The 20387-nt window shown below is 54.2% G+C and overlaps 8 protein-coding genes across 8 annotated transcripts; 4 read left to right on the forward strand and 4 right to left on the reverse strand.

The window, feature by feature from the left end:
* Positions 1 to 86: 86 nt before the first annotated feature.
* MONBRDRAFT_25965 (uncharacterized protein) lies at positions 87 to 792 on the forward strand (the record flags this gene model as incomplete). The annotated part of the gene is made up of 4 exons (XM_001746280.1): positions 87 to 157; positions 295 to 447; positions 522 to 625; positions 722 to 792. 4 exons carry the CDS (start codon positions 87 to 89, stop codon positions 790 to 792), a joined length of 399 nt encoding a protein of 132 aa, XP_001746332.1.
* Positions 793 to 1023: 231 nt separating this feature from the next.
* Positions 1024 to 1792, reverse strand: MONBRDRAFT_25966 (uncharacterized protein; the record flags this gene model as incomplete). Its single annotated transcript, XM_001746405.1, has 4 exons — positions 1024 to 1061; positions 1178 to 1282; positions 1413 to 1532; positions 1660 to 1792. 4 exons carry the CDS (start codon positions 1790 to 1792, stop codon positions 1024 to 1026), a joined length of 396 nt encoding a protein of 131 aa, XP_001746457.1.
* A 1318-nt stretch (positions 1793 to 3110) lies between these two features.
* On the forward strand, positions 3111 to 4181 carry MONBRDRAFT_25967 (uncharacterized protein; the record flags this gene model as incomplete). Its single annotated transcript, XM_001746281.1, has 7 exons — positions 3111 to 3135; positions 3179 to 3211; positions 3339 to 3390; positions 3479 to 3590; positions 3723 to 3761; positions 3912 to 3980; positions 4089 to 4181. 7 exons carry the CDS (start codon positions 3111 to 3113, stop codon positions 4179 to 4181), a joined length of 423 nt encoding a protein of 140 aa, XP_001746333.1.
* Positions 4182 to 4815: 634 nt separating this feature from the next.
* Positions 4816 to 9112, reverse strand: MONBRDRAFT_25968 (uncharacterized protein; the record flags this gene model as incomplete). Its single annotated transcript, XM_001746406.1, has 13 exons — positions 4816 to 4988; positions 5071 to 5205; positions 5261 to 5375; positions 5725 to 5822; positions 5913 to 6141; positions 6280 to 6369; positions 6504 to 6721; positions 6844 to 7010; positions 7119 to 7230; positions 7352 to 7976; positions 8120 to 8494; positions 8620 to 8721; positions 8747 to 9112. The coding sequence occupies 13 exons, from the start codon at positions 9110 to 9112 to the stop codon at positions 4816 to 4818; spliced, it is 2805 nt and encodes a 934-aa protein (XP_001746458.1).
* A 1266-nt stretch (positions 9113 to 10378) lies between these two features.
* MONBRDRAFT_21541 (uncharacterized protein) lies at positions 10379 to 15613 on the forward strand (the record flags this gene model as incomplete). Its single annotated transcript, XM_001746282.1, has 18 exons — positions 10379 to 10606; positions 10711 to 10776; positions 10942 to 10997; positions 11124 to 11170; positions 11294 to 11463; positions 11611 to 11691; positions 11784 to 11879; positions 12001 to 12153; positions 12277 to 12346; positions 12505 to 12589; positions 12725 to 12923; positions 13079 to 13145; positions 13223 to 13372; positions 13773 to 14011; positions 14179 to 14238; positions 14339 to 14410; positions 14574 to 14619; positions 15573 to 15613. 18 exons carry the CDS (start codon positions 10379 to 10381, stop codon positions 15611 to 15613), a joined length of 1926 nt encoding a protein of 641 aa, XP_001746334.1.
* A 721-nt stretch (positions 15614 to 16334) lies between these two features.
* MONBRDRAFT_25970 (uncharacterized protein) lies at positions 16335 to 17121 on the reverse strand (the record flags this gene model as incomplete). The annotated part of the gene is made up of 2 exons (XM_001746407.1): positions 16335 to 16676; positions 17050 to 17121. 2 exons carry the CDS (start codon positions 17119 to 17121, stop codon positions 16335 to 16337), a joined length of 414 nt encoding a protein of 137 aa, XP_001746459.1.
* Positions 17122 to 17157: 36 nt separating this feature from the next.
* Positions 17158 to 17817, forward strand: MONBRDRAFT_8743 (uncharacterized protein; the record flags this gene model as incomplete). The annotated part of the gene is made up of 1 exon (XM_001746283.1): positions 17158 to 17817. The coding sequence occupies one exon, from the start codon at positions 17158 to 17160 to the stop codon at positions 17815 to 17817; it is 660 nt and encodes a 219-aa protein (XP_001746335.1).
* Positions 17818 to 18353: 536 nt separating this feature from the next.
* On the reverse strand, positions 18354 to 20191 carry MONBRDRAFT_32662 (uncharacterized protein; the record flags this gene model as incomplete). The annotated part of the gene is made up of 6 exons (XM_001746408.1): positions 18354 to 18790; positions 18904 to 18973; positions 19098 to 19191; positions 19386 to 19497; positions 19657 to 19893; positions 20125 to 20191. 6 exons carry the CDS (start codon positions 20189 to 20191, stop codon positions 18726 to 18728), a joined length of 645 nt encoding a protein of 214 aa, XP_001746460.1. The 3' UTR covers positions 18354 to 18725.
* Between the last annotated feature and the right edge of the window lie 196 nt (positions 20192 to 20387).

A 20387-nucleotide genomic window follows, 5' to 3' on the forward strand; every position in this document is an offset into this window, starting at 1 on the left:
GGTGCGCAATGGCGTGAGTGCTGCTGCAAGACATCACCAGCACTGATTTGGGGCGTTGGTTTGCATCATTGGACCACCACACCAAGATGGCCGAGCCCATGCGAAAATTGGTTCACAGTGGAGACGCGCGGGACGTCTTGACCGTGCAGCAGGAAATGTACGAACGCGCGCCCCGCCTGCACACCTGCTTCATGCGGCCCACTGGCCGCCTAGGGCATGACGCCCATCAACCCTGAGGATGAGCTTTGCTTAGCAGTCTCAGCAGATGTCTCACTGGCGCATTGCTCGCTGTAGACTGGGGGAGCTGGAACAAGAGCGCTCGGACATCGAGGCGCAGCTGAGCTCGGCCCGTGCTCGCTATCAACATCAGCAGATTGCTCTGGTTCAGCACACACATACCCTCAAGGAAGCTCATATCGCCCTCATGGGCCTGTTTCAGCGACTTCGGTAAGTTCTACCAAGTCTCCATACACGAACGGCGACCGGCCTCTCTTTGAACGGCCCGCTTGCCACTATGCCAGTCCTTCACCTCTCTACTACGTCGATTCACTGCCTTTGATCAACCATGAATTCAACAGTGTGGTTCGAGATGCACTGCAAGCTCAGCACCCCGACGCCTATAGTCGTGAGTCGCTGGTCGTATGACATAGTGCCCAGCTCGCACCGGGAGGTGCAGGCATGCAGACCGCTGATGATTGCTTGATGGATCTGGATATCGTAGAGGCCCGCAAACGCGCCCTGGAACGCGAGGCGCGTCGTGATGCGGAGCATGAGGCCACTCAAGAAGCCTGATACTTAGCGTTGCCGACTGGCTTGTGGCTGCCGCGTACGCGCGTGCTGGTGGGCACTGTATGGATAAAATTCAATTTTAACTGCGTCAAGCTAAACGCTGAAAGTATCGCTCAGACGCACTAGCCCGGACGCACGGCCGCTCAAGTTTGTCCACCGAACGACGGGCGAGGACGATAAACACCATACGCAAAAGGCCAGGTCTAACAAGGGCCTTCTATCAACAATCAAAAGCTAATTTTTGGCACGAGTAGCCTGACGAAGACGTGCCTCTGCGAGCCACCACGAGTGCCATGGACACGTGAGAGTAAGCCTCCCCTCGAGCCATGCATTGACGACAATTGTTGGAAGTGTCGAATCTATCATCGAAATCGAGCCTGACACATACCGAGCTCTCGAGAAAACTCGTCCAACTGTTGTGCCGTGCCCAACAAGGTTTCGACCGATGTGGCCAAGTTGTCAATGAGTTGCAAGGCTGGTTGTACTTCCTCGTCTACAGCATCAAGTTGAGCGCGAGTGAGTACACTTTGGACAGACCGTGTGCCGGCGTGTTGGCGTGATGACCCATGGATCATGTCAAAGTCAAGTGTTTGCGAAGGACCGCTGCTACGTTCCAAACGCACATGTTTGCTGAAGTTGCAGGGCACTGTCGTTAGCATGTGCCAGCTTTTCGGTCCATTCGCCGTATTCCCCGGCTGCCGCGTTGTTTAATTTGGTCAGAAGCGCATATTCCGAGCGCGTACCTAGAAGACGAAGGGAACGCGTTCAATCGCCTCTCAACAAAGTTGCCACACCTCCCTGGCGATAGCCAAGCATTCAACAGCTACAACCACAGGAAAAAAACAAATTGGCCAGCACGACATGGCACACCTTCAAACTCCGCGTTGGCATACTGACTGACGGTACTGAGCAGGCGCTCAGCACTCGACTGCGTGTGCGCCGCCGCTTCAGTAGCATTATCTGCCTTTGCCGAATCGACCGGGGCGGGCTTGGTGTCGGCCATGGCTCAACGCTCAGACCCTGCTGGACAAAAGATCAAGCCAGCAGCACCAATGCGAGGCATACACACAATCAAACTCCAGTTTGAAAACCACTGACTGTCCTTTTAAAAAATGGTCTTGCTACTTTATATAAATACTTTTCTTTGCCGTATTCACACGTTAAGGCGCTTTAGCTTAGTGGTAGAGCGTTGGTCTTGTAAACCAAAGGTCACGAGTTCAATTCTCGTAAGCGCCTGAGCATTCTTTTTGACTTGCTGCTTTTACACCTGTTGCTTGTTCTTTTTTGTTTTGTTTTTTCCGTCGAGTCAGCTGTGAGACAGCCTGCTCCGCATCATGGCTCTGCGTATGCATTGAAAGTGAGTGCAGAACGACGGGCTTGCCATTGGCCGCGTTCCGCATCATGCTAGATGCGCTGATGACATTCACTGAATTCGCAACGTGGAACATTTGCACAAAAATCGTGTGTGGTGCATTTTGAGATGCCAGTGTAAGTGTAAAACTTTCGGCTTGCACCAAATTGGTCCAATGTCAGAGAAAAGCAAGGTGCTGGAGGTGTTGATGGGATTCTGCAGTGAATTTACTGCAGAAAATCCGATATTCTCACCCCGTAAAAAGTTCGTGACTCATCTAACCCGCTATAGTGGAATTGCTTGAAAGTCTGACATCTTCGACCAAAAACAATGCGACCAAAATCGTCGTTGTGGGTAAAAAGAATCGTCATGCTCCCAGCAAGGCTCGAACTTGCGACCTCTGGATTATGAGACCAACGCTCTGCCAACTGAGCTATAGGAGCAGCTGTGACAGTGTGTAGAAAATTATTGTATGAAAATGGCTTTGATCCAGTGACCTTCATTCTATCTTCTCTGCAAAGAAACAAGTGATGGCAATCCCACCACAATCATGAATTGAAACTCTTCATGCTCGACCATAGAATAGAGGGCGGTGGCTCGTCGCCGACGAAGCAAAATTTGGCATCGCCATTGAGCGAACAAGGAGCGAGCAAAAAAAAACAAGCAAACAAGAAGCGAGCGAGCAAAAAAAGATCGTCATGCTCCCAGCAAGGCTCGAACTTGCGACCTCTGGATTATGAGACCAACGCTCTGCCAACTGAGCTATAGGAGCAGCTTGTAGCACTGTCTCTCAACTTTTACATATAAAATAAAAGGGTCAAAAATTGATCGGATTTGATCGTCTGCTTTTCTTTGTGTGTGTCGTTTTGCAGCTTTTCAAGAGCGCGCCGGGGCACGACTAGATCCATCCATTCAACAATCAAGATGCCAAAAGGTATAACGGTCAAAGCAGTATTGGGCCCGTACTGCCATGTTGGCTGGCTTCTTCCTCTGTGGTATGGGCTCTGCCACTCACTGCTTTTTGTATGTGGTCTGTAGGCAAGGGCAAGAGCAAGGGTGGTGCGGCCAGCGGTAAGAAGAGCGGGCTTGCTCGCGATTCCGCACGACGCATGTGCGATGAGAGTTGGCGGCCTTTACGACCGAGCCTTGTTTGTGCATCTACTGGTAACCGGCGACTGGTGCAATTTCCGGCTGATAGGTGGTGATGATGGCGGCCTCAAGCCCGGCTCAGGCACGGCTGTCGAAGTGCGGTACGATGAACCATGCCCTTTCTTCATGCTCCTCTGCTGCGCCTGACGCCGTTCCTAACATGCATCGTTCTGCGATACCTCAACCCAGCCACATTCTCTGCGAGAAGCACGGCAAGTGTATGCAAGCGTTGGAGAAGCTTCGGGCTGCCTACAAGCCCGAGGATGGCAAGCCTCAGTCAGGACTGGGTGTCTGGACACAGGTGCGGCCTGGCCAAGACCTGACAACCAGGCTGTGCGTGCGAGTGCCTGCACATAGTTGGTTGACTTACCCCTGTTGTTCGTGTTGCGCCATCTGCTTGGGCATCCTTGCCTCTGCTTGCTCGCCGTGGCAGGTGGCCATGGAGTTTAGTGAGGACAAGGCGCGCTCGGGTGTATGTTTCGCAATCTTTGCATGCGCGGCCAGCACTGGCCTCCGTTTCCACCATGACCGGCTTTGCGCCCGTGGATTCTGTACCTCTGAGTGTTGTATGCCTGTACTCTTGCTCTGGTCACTCCGCATGGGTCGTGTTGTCCTCGGTTAGGGTAACTTGGGTTGGATGACCCGTGGTGGCATGGTGGGTCCCTTCCAAGATACAGCCTTTTCAATGCCGGTGCGTCCTGGGTAGCTTGGCAGCTGGACTTTGCTTAGTGTGATGCCTGTCCTACTGCCATTGAGTTGTGACGGCGTGCCGTGTTGCTGCGCTGGTGGCCTTTGACAGATTACCAAGCCTTCGGGCCCCGTCATTTTCACGGATCCTCCGGTCAAGACCAAGTTTGGTTACCACATCATCATGGTCACGGGACGCAAGTAAAGACTCTTGGTTGTGTCTTTGCCCGTTGTTGCATGACGACTCAGCGCCGCGCGCGTCTCGTACTTGATTGGCGAGCTTCTGTCATCTTGTCGATAATTTCCTCTTAATTTTTCGGATATTTCGAATAATTTACACTATGACTACACACGTCCGTGTGAATATGTGTTTGTGATTGCGCGTGTGGACTTGGTAGTTGTACGCGACTCCCTGCGCTTGACCAGCAAGCTGTTGTGGTGTGTGAGTGGTTCATCGGGTGTGTCTGGGCTGCAGACCCAATTCACAACGTAAATTTTGAGTTTGCAATATTGTTGAACAGACAGCCTGAACAAAAATAGGTTTGATACGATACGTGTATTTTGATGCTATTCGACACTGCTTCATAGCTACATGGACCAAAAGAGGTCATTTCAAAAATGCGGCACCAATGGTGCAATGGTACGAGGTCAATTCAACCCGCCAGCTGGGGAGTAGCACACGGCTCATAGCCATACAGTCATTTACAGCACACACGTTTTCAATACACGACAGCACGATAGGGTGCGCGCGCACACACACGATGATGCACGGCACAAGGAGGCACACTCAGGCATACACTCGTGATGAAGCCTGCCAGAAGCTGGCATGCATCGCATCTCTAGGCAAAGACGGAGACCAAGCGAATGTGACCACTCCCCGCTGTCACACAAGTTTCGCCGGGTGCGAGATCGCCAGCTGGTCCATACACACGAGCAGGTGGACGGTTCACAACATGTGGGGCACACACGGTGGCGGTGGTACCCACGGGCACCAGGACCGAAACCTCGGCCGCTATCATGTACGCATTGTACAGGGTCAGGCATGAGGGGAGGCACCACCGTTCAGCACCTGCATAGTCATAAACCGCACGAACCTCCTGCTTGCACGACCCACTCCACGGTCAAGAGCCCATAGCGGCTGGTAAACTGCAACCTGGCCTCGGTCAGGTTGCCGGCAAGCAAAGGCTTAACTGTGAACGCGGCAAAGCCAGGCTCGGACGGCTGCAATCCTACAAGCGGAATCAGGAATCACATGAGCCCAGTCGCTCAAATCTCTAAACACACCAGATGCAATCGCTTGATACCAATTTTGCATGGCGAGAATCAGCAGGACAGTCGTACCCATGGTATAGCGATATTGGAAATCAAGTGCACCACCGCACAAGAAAATGTGCCCATGCTATAACACAACACGCACGAGGCAGTCGGGTGTGCACAAGACACCCATCAATCCACCAACAGCCGTGTCAATCGCATACTGTAGGCTGAGGCGGATGCGAAGCGTCTGCCTGGCCGGACCAATTCTCCCAACAGGTTGTAGCACCTTGGCCCACCCACCATCCGAAGGATGGATACGTTGTCTGCAACAACAAGTGATTTGTTGACTAAAGCAAACAAAAACAAAAACAAAACAAGCCGCAAGCCTTGCGCGGAGATGGAATTCGTCGGCGACCTTGTATAACAAGAAAGGCAAAAGTTGCTATTGTATTGCTGCTTTCGGTTCCGGGTTCACGACCACGGCCACATACCTTGGTTAGCATGCGCCAGGCCACATCGTAGTGACCTTGATCGGCAAGTGTCTGCATCACATGGGATGCCCCGACGCTACCGTAAGTCAGATGTCCGTCTGCGAGGTTTCAGATGCCAGGCCCAGCAGGTGCGTTAGCGTCACAGCAAGCCTCGAAGCGAGAAGCCCTCTTTGAGACACAGGTCGTACCAAAAGTATCCACAACGTTGCTCACGTAGCTTTCGACCACCGAGGCATGCAACGCAGTAGGAATGGTGGCGCCAAGTGCCAGCGGGGCTGCAGTCAGTGTCTGTGCGTCCATGTCATACCCACCATTGTACAAGCCCGCCGAGGCATTGAAAAAGCGAGCATGAAAGGCACCACGGGCGCGAGACGCCAAAGCCGCGTAAGCCGAGGCGTTACCACTCTCGCCCAGAGCCTGATCACCACACAAGAACAACATCAACGGCAGGGGCAAGAGCGACCAAAGAACCAAACATGAGGTAGAAGCAAAACGATCGAACCCGTATCACTTTGGCAGATGACCGAGCACAAGCCACTCCACACAAAAACATACCGACGAGAGACGCGCCATTGCGTCCAGAGAGAGAATCCAATTGAACGCGGCGAGCTCCGGGCCCGTGGCAGGCGTCGCCAGAGCCCGAGCCTGAAAAAAAAAACGTTAATCAGCCACTTCGGTGCAACATTGTCATCGAGAGATTGGCGGTATGCGGCCAGTAGCCTCCATCGATCGTCCCACACAGCCACGCACAACACTCAACGCAGTCAACAATGTCCAACCTGAAAGGGGCACCAGTCGCCCCAGGTAAAAAAGTCGGCCAGACCACCTGGCTCCGTTGTGGCCAGAGCATTGAGGTTGTTGAGATAAGCATGAAGCGAATCATACAGCTCGGCTGCAATTGTCAAGTCACCATACATCTGGTAGACGAAGTCGGCAATCAGGACGTAGGCCGCAGACCAGCTAATGTCCGTGGCCTTGCTTGCGGCAGTTTCTCCGACTGAGCGTACAAAAGAGCATGCACGAGTACGCAAGACTTCAGGCTGAGAGAAGAGCGTCATCAATGTCACATGCAGCAGCTGCAAACAGGTTCGAGCAACGCCTCGAGCCACGACAGCGCACCGTTGTTGGTAGAGGGCACGACCCCTGGGACGTCGCCAGAAGGCAGTTGCGCGTCAGCAATGGAGCGTAGGAATTGTTCGTGCAGGGCTTGCGTATCAAAGCTGAGCATGGCCTCTGGGGCGGTGGTGAGAGCATCCCCTAGCCATCCATGCTTCTCGCGTGTGGGGCTGCCAATAACCAAACATCGTTTCAGCACGGCAAAATTGTCAATCCCAATGTTCCGACAGGGGAAGCGGCACCACAAAGGCCTCAGGGTCGGGGCAGGTGACACGTACCAGTCGGTCGGTAGGGCGGTGGCCATATTATTCTTCTGCGTGCGGAGGATCATATCATTGATCTGACCCACCAACAAACCCTCCGGGGTACTGGAAGCGTAGCTGAGCGTGGCTAGCATCCAGCATCCGATGCCCAGGGATGAGGAATACGATGGTACGTGACGTGCAAGCATATCCGGACCCCTGCGAACTTGGGCTTCATGGCTCAGAGGCCAGGAGCGACTACAGCTTACCGGTAGGTGTGATGTCTGTGTGACTGTACACAGCGGACACCAAGTTGTGGATGTTGCTTGGGTCAAAGGCTGGCCAGTTCGTGACGTTAAGCTCCACGTACTGAAAGCCATGCCACGTGAATGCCGGGAGAATGTCGGCGGGCATGCCGGAAGCACCCTTTATGACGTCGACCTGAATGCTGGGCTTGCCGCTGTACGTGTTATTGACGGAGCCATCGGGGTTGAGGGTCTCACCGTGTACCAAGCAGAGCGTCGCCCCAGGCGGCAGGGTTGTGTGGATGCGCGTGACGCCGACAATATTGGCACCAAAGTCAATGACATGGTGTCCATTGCGCAAGTGAGATACATTGACAGGAGCACGTTCTTCCTCGATGATGATGGGGGGCATGTTCATGGCTCGCAGGGTGACACCGTAGGCATCCGGTGTATCAGTTCGGGCCACAGCCTGAGCCCAGCGCGCATCTGGCTGGTAGTCAGGGAACGATACATTGGGCTGGAAGTCAGCAAAGTCCATGACCACACCATTCCACACATCGTCTTGCACATAATGCGAGGTTGTAGCTTGCCAGTGAGCAGCCAAGCTGGGATAGATGCTGTACTGGCCCTTCTGATCCACAACCACGAGCTGGGATTGCACAGGGCACACATGCGTTGCAGCGCAACGTGAGCACGAGCCGAGCGGATACCGCGATTCCCTCTGATTTGTTTTTTCACCCTTTGAAATGAATAGAGGCAGCGGCAAACGACAGCCAAATTGTGACAACGAACCAAGGTTTTCACAAGCGGCGGGCCTTTGTCGATTGCGGCATAAAAGCCGTGCCCCAAGGTTATGGCCAGCGCATTGGAGGCCGCCGGCTGTAAAACGCTTGTCAGATCAAGGGCCTCGTAAAACACACGTTTTTCGTACTCAAGCCAAGGACACTGGGCTCGGCGATCCCCAAGCGCATGTCCATTGACGTCCAAAAGGTAGCAGCCGGGACTTGAGATGAAGAGGGTGGCACGACGGATGCTCGTGGCATTGACGACCAAGGTGGTTCGCAGCAGCGTGGCGTTTTCATTGCCAAGCCATTGTGCACCGTGCCAGTCGGAGGGCACACGGGGTCCCATGACAAATGAGGCTGGTGTGCTTGGCGGTGATGACGCCTATAGAGCACAGCAACCATGAGGGGCCAGTCAACAGCGGCAAGGGCTGATGCTCGAGATTAGCTGCAGCAGGCCACAAAAGCAAAAGCAACAGCAGAAGCAAAAACGGCCGCAGTTGGTCTTACGGTCGACGACGTGTTGGCCCACCAAGTGGCTTGCCAAGAGTAGGCATGCAGTGGCTGTAGCGCGGGGCCATCATAGCGCGTAATGACGCTGCCATTGTACTTCTGCATGCACGCGCGGATTGCATACAAGTCCACTCTCATCAGACAGTGTTGGCAGGCTGGTGAGAGGGGGCGCTGGCAGTCTTCTCATCAGTACCTGTTGCTGGGTGTCCCAGATGACGGTCTGGTCGTCCTTGTCCGTGACCACAAGGCGCGTGGCAGTGGGGTAGGTGTTGGGCGCTACTGTGTCGGCATTCGGGAAGCGCCAGGCGAAGCGCGGGCGCGGCACGTCAATGACCATGGGATCAACAAGGTGCTCCGTTGTCAGGTTGACCAGCGGTGGCAAGTCAATCATTGCATGACTGGATGCCCGGCCAAACGGCCAAAAAGACCAAAGCAACAGTGACAGCATCAAAAGTCGAATCTCTCGCGGTATGAGAGCAGTCATGGCCATGGTGTCGAGAGCCGAATCAGTGTGCTTCAGGAAAGATGTTGATCCCTGGAACTGAAGAGCAACAACACTTTCAAGCCCCCCCTCCTTCCCTCCCAACGCTTGGAAAGCCCTTTGCGAGCGTGGCAGGCCGATCCCTGCGCATGAACCGCGTCGTCTTCTCGTATCGTGAGCGAGAGAGAGAAAAACATCAACAAATCTGTTGCTTTTGAGATAAAATGAAGATATACTTCTTAAAATTGATATACCCGACCTTTCATGTCGCAACCGCCACGAGATGCCGTAACCTGGGAATTGGTGAGATGGTCTCTGATGAGAGACCAGAATTCACTCATATCTCTATTACCCTATGGGTTTAAGCCTTGTTTACCACCAGCGAGCATCCAACTCTCTGAGCTAACATCACATATATTGCTCTCTCTCTGCTGCTCTCGCTCAATGGCGTGTTCACCTCTCTCTCTCTCTCTCTCTCTCTCTCTCTGTCACTTTTTCTTCTTCTTCTTCTGATTGCGGACGAGAGGGTCTGCTCGCTGCTGCTGCTGCCGCTGCTCTGGTACTGGTGCCCGTCCCGTCCCGTGGTGCTTGGTCACTCGTTTGTGTTTGTCTGCTTTGGTCTTTGGCGCTTGAGTGCGGATGCAGTGCTCGGTATGTTGGCTCACACATGTGGCGCTTGGTCGGAAACTTATTTCTTCCAGCTTCAAGTGGTCGCTCGTGTCACCGGACGAGCCTTCCGTCCTCTTCCCATCATCGGGTCTGAGTGTACGTCATTTGCAGCTCGTGGCACCCGGGACCACCTGCTTGTGATGGGTAGCTACACCAAGCTCAAGCTACCAAAGGGCTCAGCTATCACACGGTCTTGCATTTTATACCAGTCAGACAGTCAAGCGAATTCTCGTGCCAGCATGGCTCACCCACAAGTCTCACCCGGCGCTCTTCTCTGTTTAGCTCAGTCCCACCACCAGGGCATAGAATTTGAGCCATGGCCCTGGCCATGTGGCAACGCAGTCTGCGGTGAGTTGGGTTGCACCTCATGTTTTCTCTCTCTCGGTGATGGATCAACTCATGTCCTGCGACTGATCATGTGTTTTTTCCCAGCCTGCCCATGGGGGTGCGCGCCCTGAGCACGTCAATGCGCCTTGCCGTGCGTACCGAGCCACCGCAATGGATCGATAAGTGCGTTCACTGCCCACTTTTGCTGGTTTGGTGTTCTTTTTGCTCTCCAAACTGTTACCGTCTCATGTCTACTTCTCGCTGGAACCGGCCTGTGACATGGATCATAGGGTGTTGATTGCCAACCGTGGCGAGATTGCTGTTCGTGTCATGCAGACGGCCCAACGCCTCGGCGTCAAGAGTGTTGCCGTCTATAGCGATGCCGATGCTAACAGCATGCACGTCAAACTTGCTGATGAAGCTGTACCTATCGGGCCGGCTCCTTCATCCGAATCCTATCTGCGCATGGAGCGTATCATTGCGGCTGCCAAGGCGACCGGCGCCAAGGTGTGAAGTTTTAATTGCCGCTTGTATAAATACACGCTTCCAACCTCATGCGCACAGCTTTTCGCCAGTACCTCACGCATTGTTGGGGGTTGGTGACCAACTAGGCCATTCACCCCGGCTATGGCTTTCTGTCCGAGAATGCAGCCTTTGCCAATCTGTGCAAGGAAGAGGTGTGGCGACTCGAAAAGCACCATCGTCCCCTCGCACCGTGCCTTGTACCTCCTCAGTTTTTTCCACCCACACGCGTGCTTTGCGCCCAAGCTTGATCATCCGGGCCGCTGACCAATATCCTGTCGGTCGACCTGAATCCTTGTTCATTTGTCTTGATGGTCTAGGGCCTCATCTTCATCGGTCCACCTGCCTCTGCCATCGAGTCGATGGGCTCAAAGAGGTCGGCGCGCTTGAGCTTATCTCTGCTTTGTCCTGATCTAGTCCATCTCCGACGCTGATTTTCTTTTTTGCTGATGTGCAACACTCATTTCCTTTTCCATCTGTGCAACGAACCGCGGTGTTGTAGTGAATCCAAAAACATTATGGCTCCATCTGGCGTGCCGGTTGTTCCAGGTCTGTGCATTCCTGCTGTCTGTGAGCCAACGCTGAGCCAACGCTGAGTCATGTCTCACAATCTTTCCTCTTCACTCTCTTTATTTGTGTGCGTGTGTGTGCGTGCATGGGCGGAACTATTAGGCTACCACGGTGAAAATCAAGATCCTGAATTCCTGCTGCAACAGGCTCGCGAAGTGGGCTTTCCTGTGTTGATCAAGGCCGTCAAAGGCGGTGGTGGCAAGGGCATGCGTGTTGTCATGAACGAGGCAGACTTTGCAGAGAGTTTGGACATGGCGCAGGCATGTTATTTCGTCCCCGATTCTCCTACCCACCCGTACTGTCAGTTTGGGCTGAATAATATGTCTTGCTAACCAACTCAATGAATCCTTTGTGTTTCCAATGTGTGCGCGTGCGCACACATTGTCGTTGCCGATCCCTTCTCGTACCGATTCGTACAGGCTGAGGCACGCAAGCATTTCGGTGACGATCGCGTTTTGATTGAGCGCTATGTTCAACGCCCTCGCCACGTTGAAGTTCAGGTAAGTTTCACGATGGTCTTGAAGGAGGGCATCCATCGCGGAGGCCGTGCTGGGGGGGGTGTGGCCGTGTCTGAATTATCTTGGCTGCTTAGGTTTTCGCCGATCAGCACGGCAACGCGGTTCATTTGTTTGAGCGCGACTGCTCGCTCCAGCGCCGCCACCAGAAAGTCATTGAGGAGGCTCCTGCGGTAGGCTGCGCAGCGCCGCTCGAGCGCGTTTGGTCGTCGATTTCGATTTTTATTTTTCTCTGCAGCGCATTTCCTCATGATGCACCCCTGCTTTTTTTGGCGCCACGTTGGCATGAGTCAGCCTGGATTGCGACCAGAGACTCGCCAAGCCATGGGTGAGGCAGCAGTGCGCGCCGCCCTGGCCGTAGGCTACGAGGGTGCGGGCACTGTCGAGTTTATCATGGACACTGTGACGCAAGAGTTCTTCTTTATGGAAATGAACACTCGCCTGCAGGTGCGGCACGGACTTCTTCCACACGCGAGCAATGGAGCCTGAGCTGCGAGTGCCAGACAACCAGCGATGTCCTGGCGAGTTGGCACGCTTTGATCACACTGATTGCCGCTTGGTCGCGTGTAGGTTGAGCATCCCGTGACTGAAATGGTGACGCAAACGGACTTGGTGGAGTGGCAGTTGCGCGTCGCTTCCGGTTGGTTTGCCTGCGTGGCTGGGCTGGCAAAATGGGGTTACACGTGGAGAGAGTGCAGCTGTCGCTTTTTGTGAGCGAGTGCCTACAGCCATTTTCGTGAGCGAGTGCCCACAGCCAAACTCCACTGACTGCATGATGCGCGCGTGATTGTCTGCCAGGTTTTCCCTTGCCCCTGACGCAGGACCAGGTGCCCTTGGTCGGCCATGCCTTTGAAGCTCGTATCTATGCAGAGAATCCAGCCGGGTCAGTGCTGACATGCGTAAAGCAGGGTGAAGCAGTGGGCCAGCGATTCGCCTTGCTGGCTGCAGGTTGATTTGTGGTTGTCCTGCGCTTGTCTTGGATATGGTCCCTCACTATTGATTTGATGTTGCTTGACAGCAACTTTTTGCCGGGATCGGGTCCACTTTCCTTCGTGCGCACGCCCGAGGCTACTGCGGAGGTTCGCATTGAAACCGGCGTCGAAGAGGGCGACGAGGTGACGGTCCACTACGATCCCATGATCGCCAAGCTGGTGGTGTGGGGTGAGAGTCGTGACAAGGCACTGAGCAAGCTGAGCCGTTGCCTGGAGCAGTACAACGTCAGTTCCATGGCGATGTTGGATGAGCTTTGAGAGGCGGGATTGTTGGGTTGCTCAGAACAGAAAAGGCTGAAAGCGCTTGCCCACCTGGTTGCCGGCAATCATTCATTGAGCAACATGCCCTTTTTTTTCCCCTTTCAATTTGGGTCCATTAGATTGCAGGACTCGCCACCAACATTTCCTTCCTGCAGCGTTGCGCTCGCCATCCCAGCTTCAAGCAGGGTGAGTTCAGGGGGTTTTGCCGTTGCCCACTGCCCAGCAGATGCCATCTTGTTCTGACGCAGTGATAAATTTTGCAGGTGACGTTTCCACGGACTTTATTCAGGATCACCACGATTCGCTGTTGCCGGCAGCCGAGCCTGTGCCGGCAGTTGTGCGACGTGTCGCCGGTGCCCTTGTGCGCTACTTTGATATTGTCACGGAGCCCTTCCTGCGCGCCGCCGGCAACGGTATGTGGCGGCGGCGTACAATCACGGGTTCCTGGTTTGATCGAGGCTGCACGTCTTGAGTGCTGCCACAGTACAGATGTTCTTCTCGTTCTCTCTGTTTGTGGCGGAACTCATACCATGGGCTTGGCGTGCGTCTTTGCTGTTGGCGTGAGCGCAGATGCCTCGCCGTGGTCGATCATGGATGGCTTTCAACTACAAGCTGCCCAGATGATGCCAGTCTCGATGACGTTTGGCGAGGAGGGTACGTGTCTTTGCTTGTTGTTAAAGCTCGCAGGACCTGGGCACGTGGCAGCTTCTTGCATGCATGGCTTGTTATTTTTCCAAGTTTGACCGAACTTTTACTTTCCTTTGGTGGCTTGTCGTTCATGCACACGGATTGTGCGCGGCGTTGGTCAACTAGCTTTGGCTTTGGAAGTGGGTTTGGGTGCGGATGGCTCATTTTTGGTGAGCGAGGAGGGTGCCGACACGGCGGCCGTGATTGAGCTGGAGCCATCGGAGCAGGATCCGCATGAGTTTGCTGTTGCTGTGGACGGTCAGCGTAGCCACGTGCGGGCCGTGCGCTTGGAGGACAAGCTGCATCTCTTTGCTGATGGATCACACTTCGAGTTGGAGGTCAGCAAGCCCGACTTTCTTTCAGCGGTACGAATCTACTTTGTTGGACCTTCGGTTCGGTTGCCTTTTGGGGCCCTGCCTGGGAGGGTTGGAAATCTGGCGTGAATGACAAACATCCAAGTGAATGAGAGCGTGGCCAGTTGTTGTCAGCCAACTCAAGAGGACGGTGTTCTCGCTTCTGTTCGCCTCGACAGGGTGCGGATGCAGTGGCTGATAATGTAGTGACGGCGCCCATGACTGGTACCATCACCAAGGTGAGCGTGTTGCTGGCAGCATTGTGCCGCCGTTCTTGCTCTGACTTGGCGGGGTTTGGATTGTGTGTTACCGTACGCTCATGTTTGGGGCCAACGCCAGGTGATGGTCGAGGCTGGACAGACGGTCAAGGCTGGGCAGACGTTGGCGGTCATGGAGGCCATGAAGATGGAGGTGTGTATCGTCGCCTCCCCTCTTGTACTGGGATAAGGCGGCGGCGTTGTCTTTGAGGATTTGCGTCAAAATAATTGTAGAGCGAGCGATGGTTGGGAGTAGAGCTTGGTTCACACTCAAACCTCACATGTGGCTGTGTTGCGTTTGTGACTTGCGCTCTCAGCTGGTACTGCGGGCTCCGTTTGATGGCGTGGTCGAGTCGGTGACCGGTTCGGGGGCGGGGAGCTTGGTGAGCGAGGGTGTGCCGATTGTGACGCTTCAGGCTCCTGACAGCGAATAGGCGCCAACCGCATATACGATTGCAAAGGCTCGGCTTGGGAGGGGCTAAAAATGTCTTGCGTGTCGTGGGCAATTGTGCATTTCGCACTGTGCTGATTGTTGTTGGCGGTTGTCATGCGATACGCCCTCTATGCTGCTCCAGCATCTCTCCGTCCGTGTATGCCTATGGGGGACAGGAGACCAAGTTGACTTTTGAGACACCAGGACCCAGCTGCTTTGCGCCTGCGTTTGGCTCTGCCTACGCCAACGTGGTGCTTGAAGGCTTTACTGTGTGTTGGAGGATGTTTTGGGGAAAGTATCTGTTGGGGATTATCAAGTTTGAACGAGTCCTTGACTGTTGCCACTGCTTTGGCCAGGGTCATTCATATGGCCTAGAAAGGTGGGGTCGCGGCTTCTGGACAAGCACATGCAAAGTCCACGTGAGCAGCGAGCAGTGAGTTGGGGCGCTGTCATCCTGGCCTTGGATTGGCAGGTTGGGGGCGGCGCATCTTCCAGCTCTCGTCCATCTGGTGAGGTGAGGCTGCGCTCGAGCGACGAAATGCATGAATGATGATGTGCGGCGGACGACTTTGTTGTTTGGGGAAAAAAGGTGGTCGAAATTCTCACTGAAGGTGCGCAGCGGTGAGGAACTGGGGTCTGCTCCCAACAGCGAAAGCAGGAGAAATGCGTGACTGACTGTCGTATTATTACATCCGGATGTATAGATTTGTTTGTGATGTGAACGGATGGCATCCGAGTGTTGCCGGTGCTGGTGCTGGTGCTGGTGCTGGTGCGAGAGGAAGAACAAGAAGAACAAGAAGGGCGCACAACAGACACAGCACCACACAACACAGCACGGCATGCAATAGCACCGGGTACGGCGGTGTTGAGGCTGCCGATCGAGCTGGTTTGGGGGGCTCAGGGCGCAAGAACCAACCGTCATGAAGTTGGAGCTCAAAGGCCAGGAAGGCGTGAGGAGTGCAAGAGCAAGATCCTGAAGTCCTTTTATACGTTCATTGATTCAATTCTGTGGGTCCGGGAAAAGGGGGCCAGTACAGTTCCCGAGAATCAGGGTCAAGTGTGGATGTGTGTTACACGGAAGTCCTGCGTGGGGCTGTGACAGAATGTCATGAGATCATTAAATTTTTAGAACCTACCTTTGCCAAGGCCAGACCCATGACACCACATTGTGTGAGCACAATATCCCAACCCATCTCCCACAGGGCTCTCTCCGTTTATGGGTACGTGATGACCTCGCTTGGGACGAAACACCATGATTCCCATCCACGATTGCACCAAACCATTCCACCATTCTTTCCCGTGGCGTTTTGGTGCCTGGTTGTCGTGAGGAGTGGGTGTTGGAGGTTCGATACCAGAGACATGGTGACTCCCTTGACAATCGGTCGCTGACATTGATAATTCCCTTGAATTACCATGTCAAACACTCCCATGCGAACCCACACACCAAACCTCCAGTGTTCTGCTGGCCGAGACATGACTCATCAGATCTGACCAACGAACGTGCGAGGGTTATTCATAGCGCGTTGCTGAGGACCGGTGTCGTCCTCCTCGCACAGCACGTCGTTGGCAGCGTTGGTCGAATGATAGAGGCCAAGGACGTTGTGCACTGCACACGACCATCATCCACCTGATGTGCTTCTGCCAATCAAACCGAAACTTTTGTTTTTTTGACATTCAAAGCTGAGAGAGGAAAAGATGTGTGTGTGGTCTGTTCGAACAATGAGAAAGAAGCACAGAGAGAGAGAGAGAGAGAGAGAGAGAGAGAGAGAGAGAGAGAGAGAGAGAGAGAGAGAGAGAGAGAGAGAGAGAGAGCAAGAGTCATCTGGGTCATTTTTTCACTTGCACTTGGTGTCGCAGCGTCTTCCCCAAACTGTCGCGTACGATCAAAGGGAACAACAGCAACGTCCCCGGTCTCCCGCGCCTGGTCCGGGGCTGCCCTTGTCCTGCCCATGCTACTTGCTGCGTTGTTCTGCGGCTTTGGCTTGCTCTGGTCGACGCATGCAGACATTCAAAACCATTTGAAGATTGAATGCAAATGCGTAGCTTCTTGGTCCTTCACCCGACCCTCTTCCACATTCTTCCTCTTGCCGTTTGGCCCTGTGCTCGATCACATCTTGCCTGTGCCACCGAATATCAAGTCAAACAGTTTGTGAGCAACGTTGGTTGCCATCTTACCCACCTGGTTATTGCTATCGGGGCGCAAGGTACTCGACATTGCTCAAACGGACTCGCGGTCCTTCGTCTCAGAAACACATTACTACCACCACAATCAGCCGGACCACCCGCGCGGCCATTGATATTTTTTTTTTGGGCCCCGAATCCTTGTCGCAGCGTGACGCAGAAAGGATTGAACAACGCACCACGCTAAGGTTGACAACCGACGGTTTCTTGGAGAAGACCGCCGGTGGCTTACCCTCAACTTGCGTGATCATCGGCTTGCATTTGTCATGTTTAAGTTACCCGAGGGCATGGCGGCGGTCAAGATTCTCCCTCAGCATCAGGCGCTCTTTGATGCTGCCTTCCTTCAACTCTCCAGCCGCACCAACGCCTCTCCCTCCATCCCTGTCACAACCGCAACGGCGGTATCATCAACCCCGGCTGCCACCGCCTCAAGCACCACCGCCACCTCACGCACCGCCACCTCGCGCACTGCAAGCACCGCCACCACTTCCGCTTCAACTTCCGCTTCCACCGCGGCCACTGCCAGCCCACCCTCGCCCGTCCTGGCTATGCCCAAACTGGACCAGCTGCTGCAACGTCTGAAGAATAAGCGCCGCCAAAGCCATCGTCAGCATGATGCCATGCTCGCTGCAGCCATGGCCATGCCTCCAGACCACTCTGCCTTTGACTTTGACCCAGATGCTTTTCATGGCCCTGTCACCAAGCGAAGCAAGCCCGAGCCCTTGGGTCAGCTGCCCTTTGACATCTCCTTTCCTATTGTATCCAGCAGTGCGCCCATCTCGGCTGTGCCCACCATCCCATCCACAGGGGCGGGCTCCATTGCCAGGGGAGGCGCCGCCAATGGCGCCCTTCCTTCCTCCGGCAATCTTCCCCGCCTTCCCTCAGACACAAGTTTGCAAATTTTTGATTTCTCTTACGCAGCTTCTACTCGATCGGCTGCTCCCTGAGCCAGAGGGCAGTCTTCACCCTGTTGAAGTCATGCTTTCCTCTCAGCTCTGCGCCAGGAACTGAGTCTTGTTCTGTGCCCTGGTTGTTGTCTGCTTAGCCCTTCTTGCGCCTCACTTGCTGAGCAAGGAGGCAGCTTAAGGCCCATGGTTTTCTGCCGTGTCTCTATTTTGTGGTGGCGATGGCCCCTGTTGGTATCAGCTGTCGACCGAGTCGATGCAAGCTGAGTGTGCGTTGTCCTTTTGTGGTGAACAGGTGAAACGCGTGTGTGGCGGGGTATGGTGACCGTCATCCACACATGACACTTGTTTGGCTGCTTGTGCTGTTTTTAGACTTTAGCTGCGAAACCGTTTGAGATGCGCTTCTCTCATAGCAATCTATAATCAAAGCCTTCTTGTACCCATCGACCGATTCTTCCCTTGTATCGGCACTCAAAACTTGGTTTGTGGGATCTTGCCAGCAAGGTGATTGACATGATGCGTGCCATGCGAACATCTCAAAGGAAAAGAATAGAAAAGCAGGTCAAAGAGAGGCGTCTCAATACGACTCGACTATGCACGTACTCGCCCCCATACATGAGGGAGGGAGGAGGGGCAACAAATGGTCACAAATGGCTAGTGTTGGCTTCCGGGCAGGCGGCGTAGAAAGAGCAGCCAACTGCAGTACTGTTTGGTCCAGGGTAAAAAAAAGTCAAAGAAGAAGAAATTGGTGATGCGAGATCAGCCGCAACCGCAAAGCAGTCAACACGGGCCTTGGTTATCGAGTGCAGGCAGCATGAGGACGCATTGAATAATGATGCATTGAGACCTAGTTGGATTCTCGCGTCTTCAATCATGTTGAACACCTTTATTCGCTGCTCACACCAAAATGCAGCGCAGAGCTTGAGAAGAAGGCGGTGTGCTCGCTGTGCTCAGCACGAGCAGGCAGATGCCGGCTGCTGGTCGGATGTCTCGGTAATCTTCACCGTCAAGGGGGCTATCACAGCAACGGTTGTGCACAAATGTCGATGAGACATTAAATGAGTGAAAGCGGTTCAGTGGTAATCGCTGCAAGGCATGGCTGCGAAGATGTGGCCGGGCCACGCTCACCTTCAGTCTCCTTGTTGGCCTCCGCAGTTGATTCCATGCCAGGGAGTGCCGCAGCGACGCGCTTGAACAGCTGGAGACACAATACCATCAAGAGAAACACGGCCAAGAGGTCAGCGACATACTTGCGCATGCGGGTGTGCAGGCCAAACACAAGTTGCAATGTGTGCGTTGGGAGACGGACAGACAGACCATACCTGCTTCACATTGTGACCGGCCTTGGCGCTGGTCTCGATGAACATGACGTTGAGTTCCTTGGCCTTGGCCTCACCCTCCTCCAAGCTCACCTCGCTATTACGCCACGAAGGGAAAGCACGTAGGTCCGATGAGAAAGATGGGCACGGCTGATGACACCAGACACAGCTCTTTCATGCCAAACCACAAAGAGGGGGAGAAGAGGGGAAGAGGGGAAGAGGAAGAAAAAAAAAGAATGTGGTGACGCAGTGGTTTGGTGCGTGACTACGAGAAGGGTTGACACAACGTACCGCTTATCGTTGAGATCAGTTTTGTTGCCAACCAGCATAATCACAACATCAGAGCCGCGCTCAGCTCGCACGTCATCGATCCATTTCGAGGTTTGTTGAAAGCTGTTGCGGTCTACATGCATTCGTAAAAAGGTTCAGTTTGTGCCGAGATGGGGGGCAACAGGCCGGGGCACAGGCGTCAGTCCAACAAACGCAAAGCACGAGCCGATCAGGTGGCCATGTGCCGCCACAATCACATCCCAAAGGCCAGGCCACAACTTGTCGCACGCACTGGTAATGTCGTAGACAACGACGGCCACCGACGAGTCGCGGATGTAAGAGGGGATCAGCGAGCGAAAGCGCTCCTGGCCAGCAGTATCCCAAAGTTGCAGACGCACGGTGCGATCCTCCAGGTACATGGTTTTGGAAAGAAAGTCAATGCCAATGGTCGCCTGCGTCCAAGCGTACAAAGATGAGTGGGGCGCGGGCAAATCGGGCTCGGATTGCGCTTTGCAAGGGCTGAGCGTGCCTGGTAAGTGTTGTCAAAGCTGTCATACATGAACCGGGTGATCAACGAGGTCTTGCCCACTATTCAAATGTGCACGGCGAGGGTTTCGGGACTAGCGTTAGCCGCGCAAGAAGTCACTCGACGTGTCGTGCGAGGCACCAGGCTCTCATTTTGTGGGGTCAGCACGAGAGTAGGGTTGGGGGCTTGCCCATGTTGCGCCTGACAGGCGCTTGACTTGAGAGAACAACGCACCGCTTTGTTCACCCAGGAAGACAAGCTTAAACTTGCGAAGCGGGTTGGCGAGATCGGTGCCGGACATGGTCTTGGTTGTGTGTGTGCAAGAGTGCGCGTGCGTGTGCGAGGGATGTACGGACAAAGGTAGCGAGCAGCCTGGGGAACAGTGGGCACAAAGGCGCGTTGAGTGGGGCGCCAAATAGCACAAGAGTGGAAAAGCAATGGATCTGGGCGCTGCAAGATCCCAAAGGCCATGGCGTTGACGTGCAATAGCAGAGGCT

The sequence above is a fragment of the Monosiga brevicollis genome, genomic scaffold (assembly GCF_000002865.3).
Source record: "Monosiga brevicollis MX1 MONBRscaffold_12 genomic scaffold, whole genome shotgun sequence".
NCBI classification, from domain to species: domain Eukaryota; class Choanoflagellata; order Craspedida; family Salpingoecidae; genus Monosiga; species Monosiga brevicollis.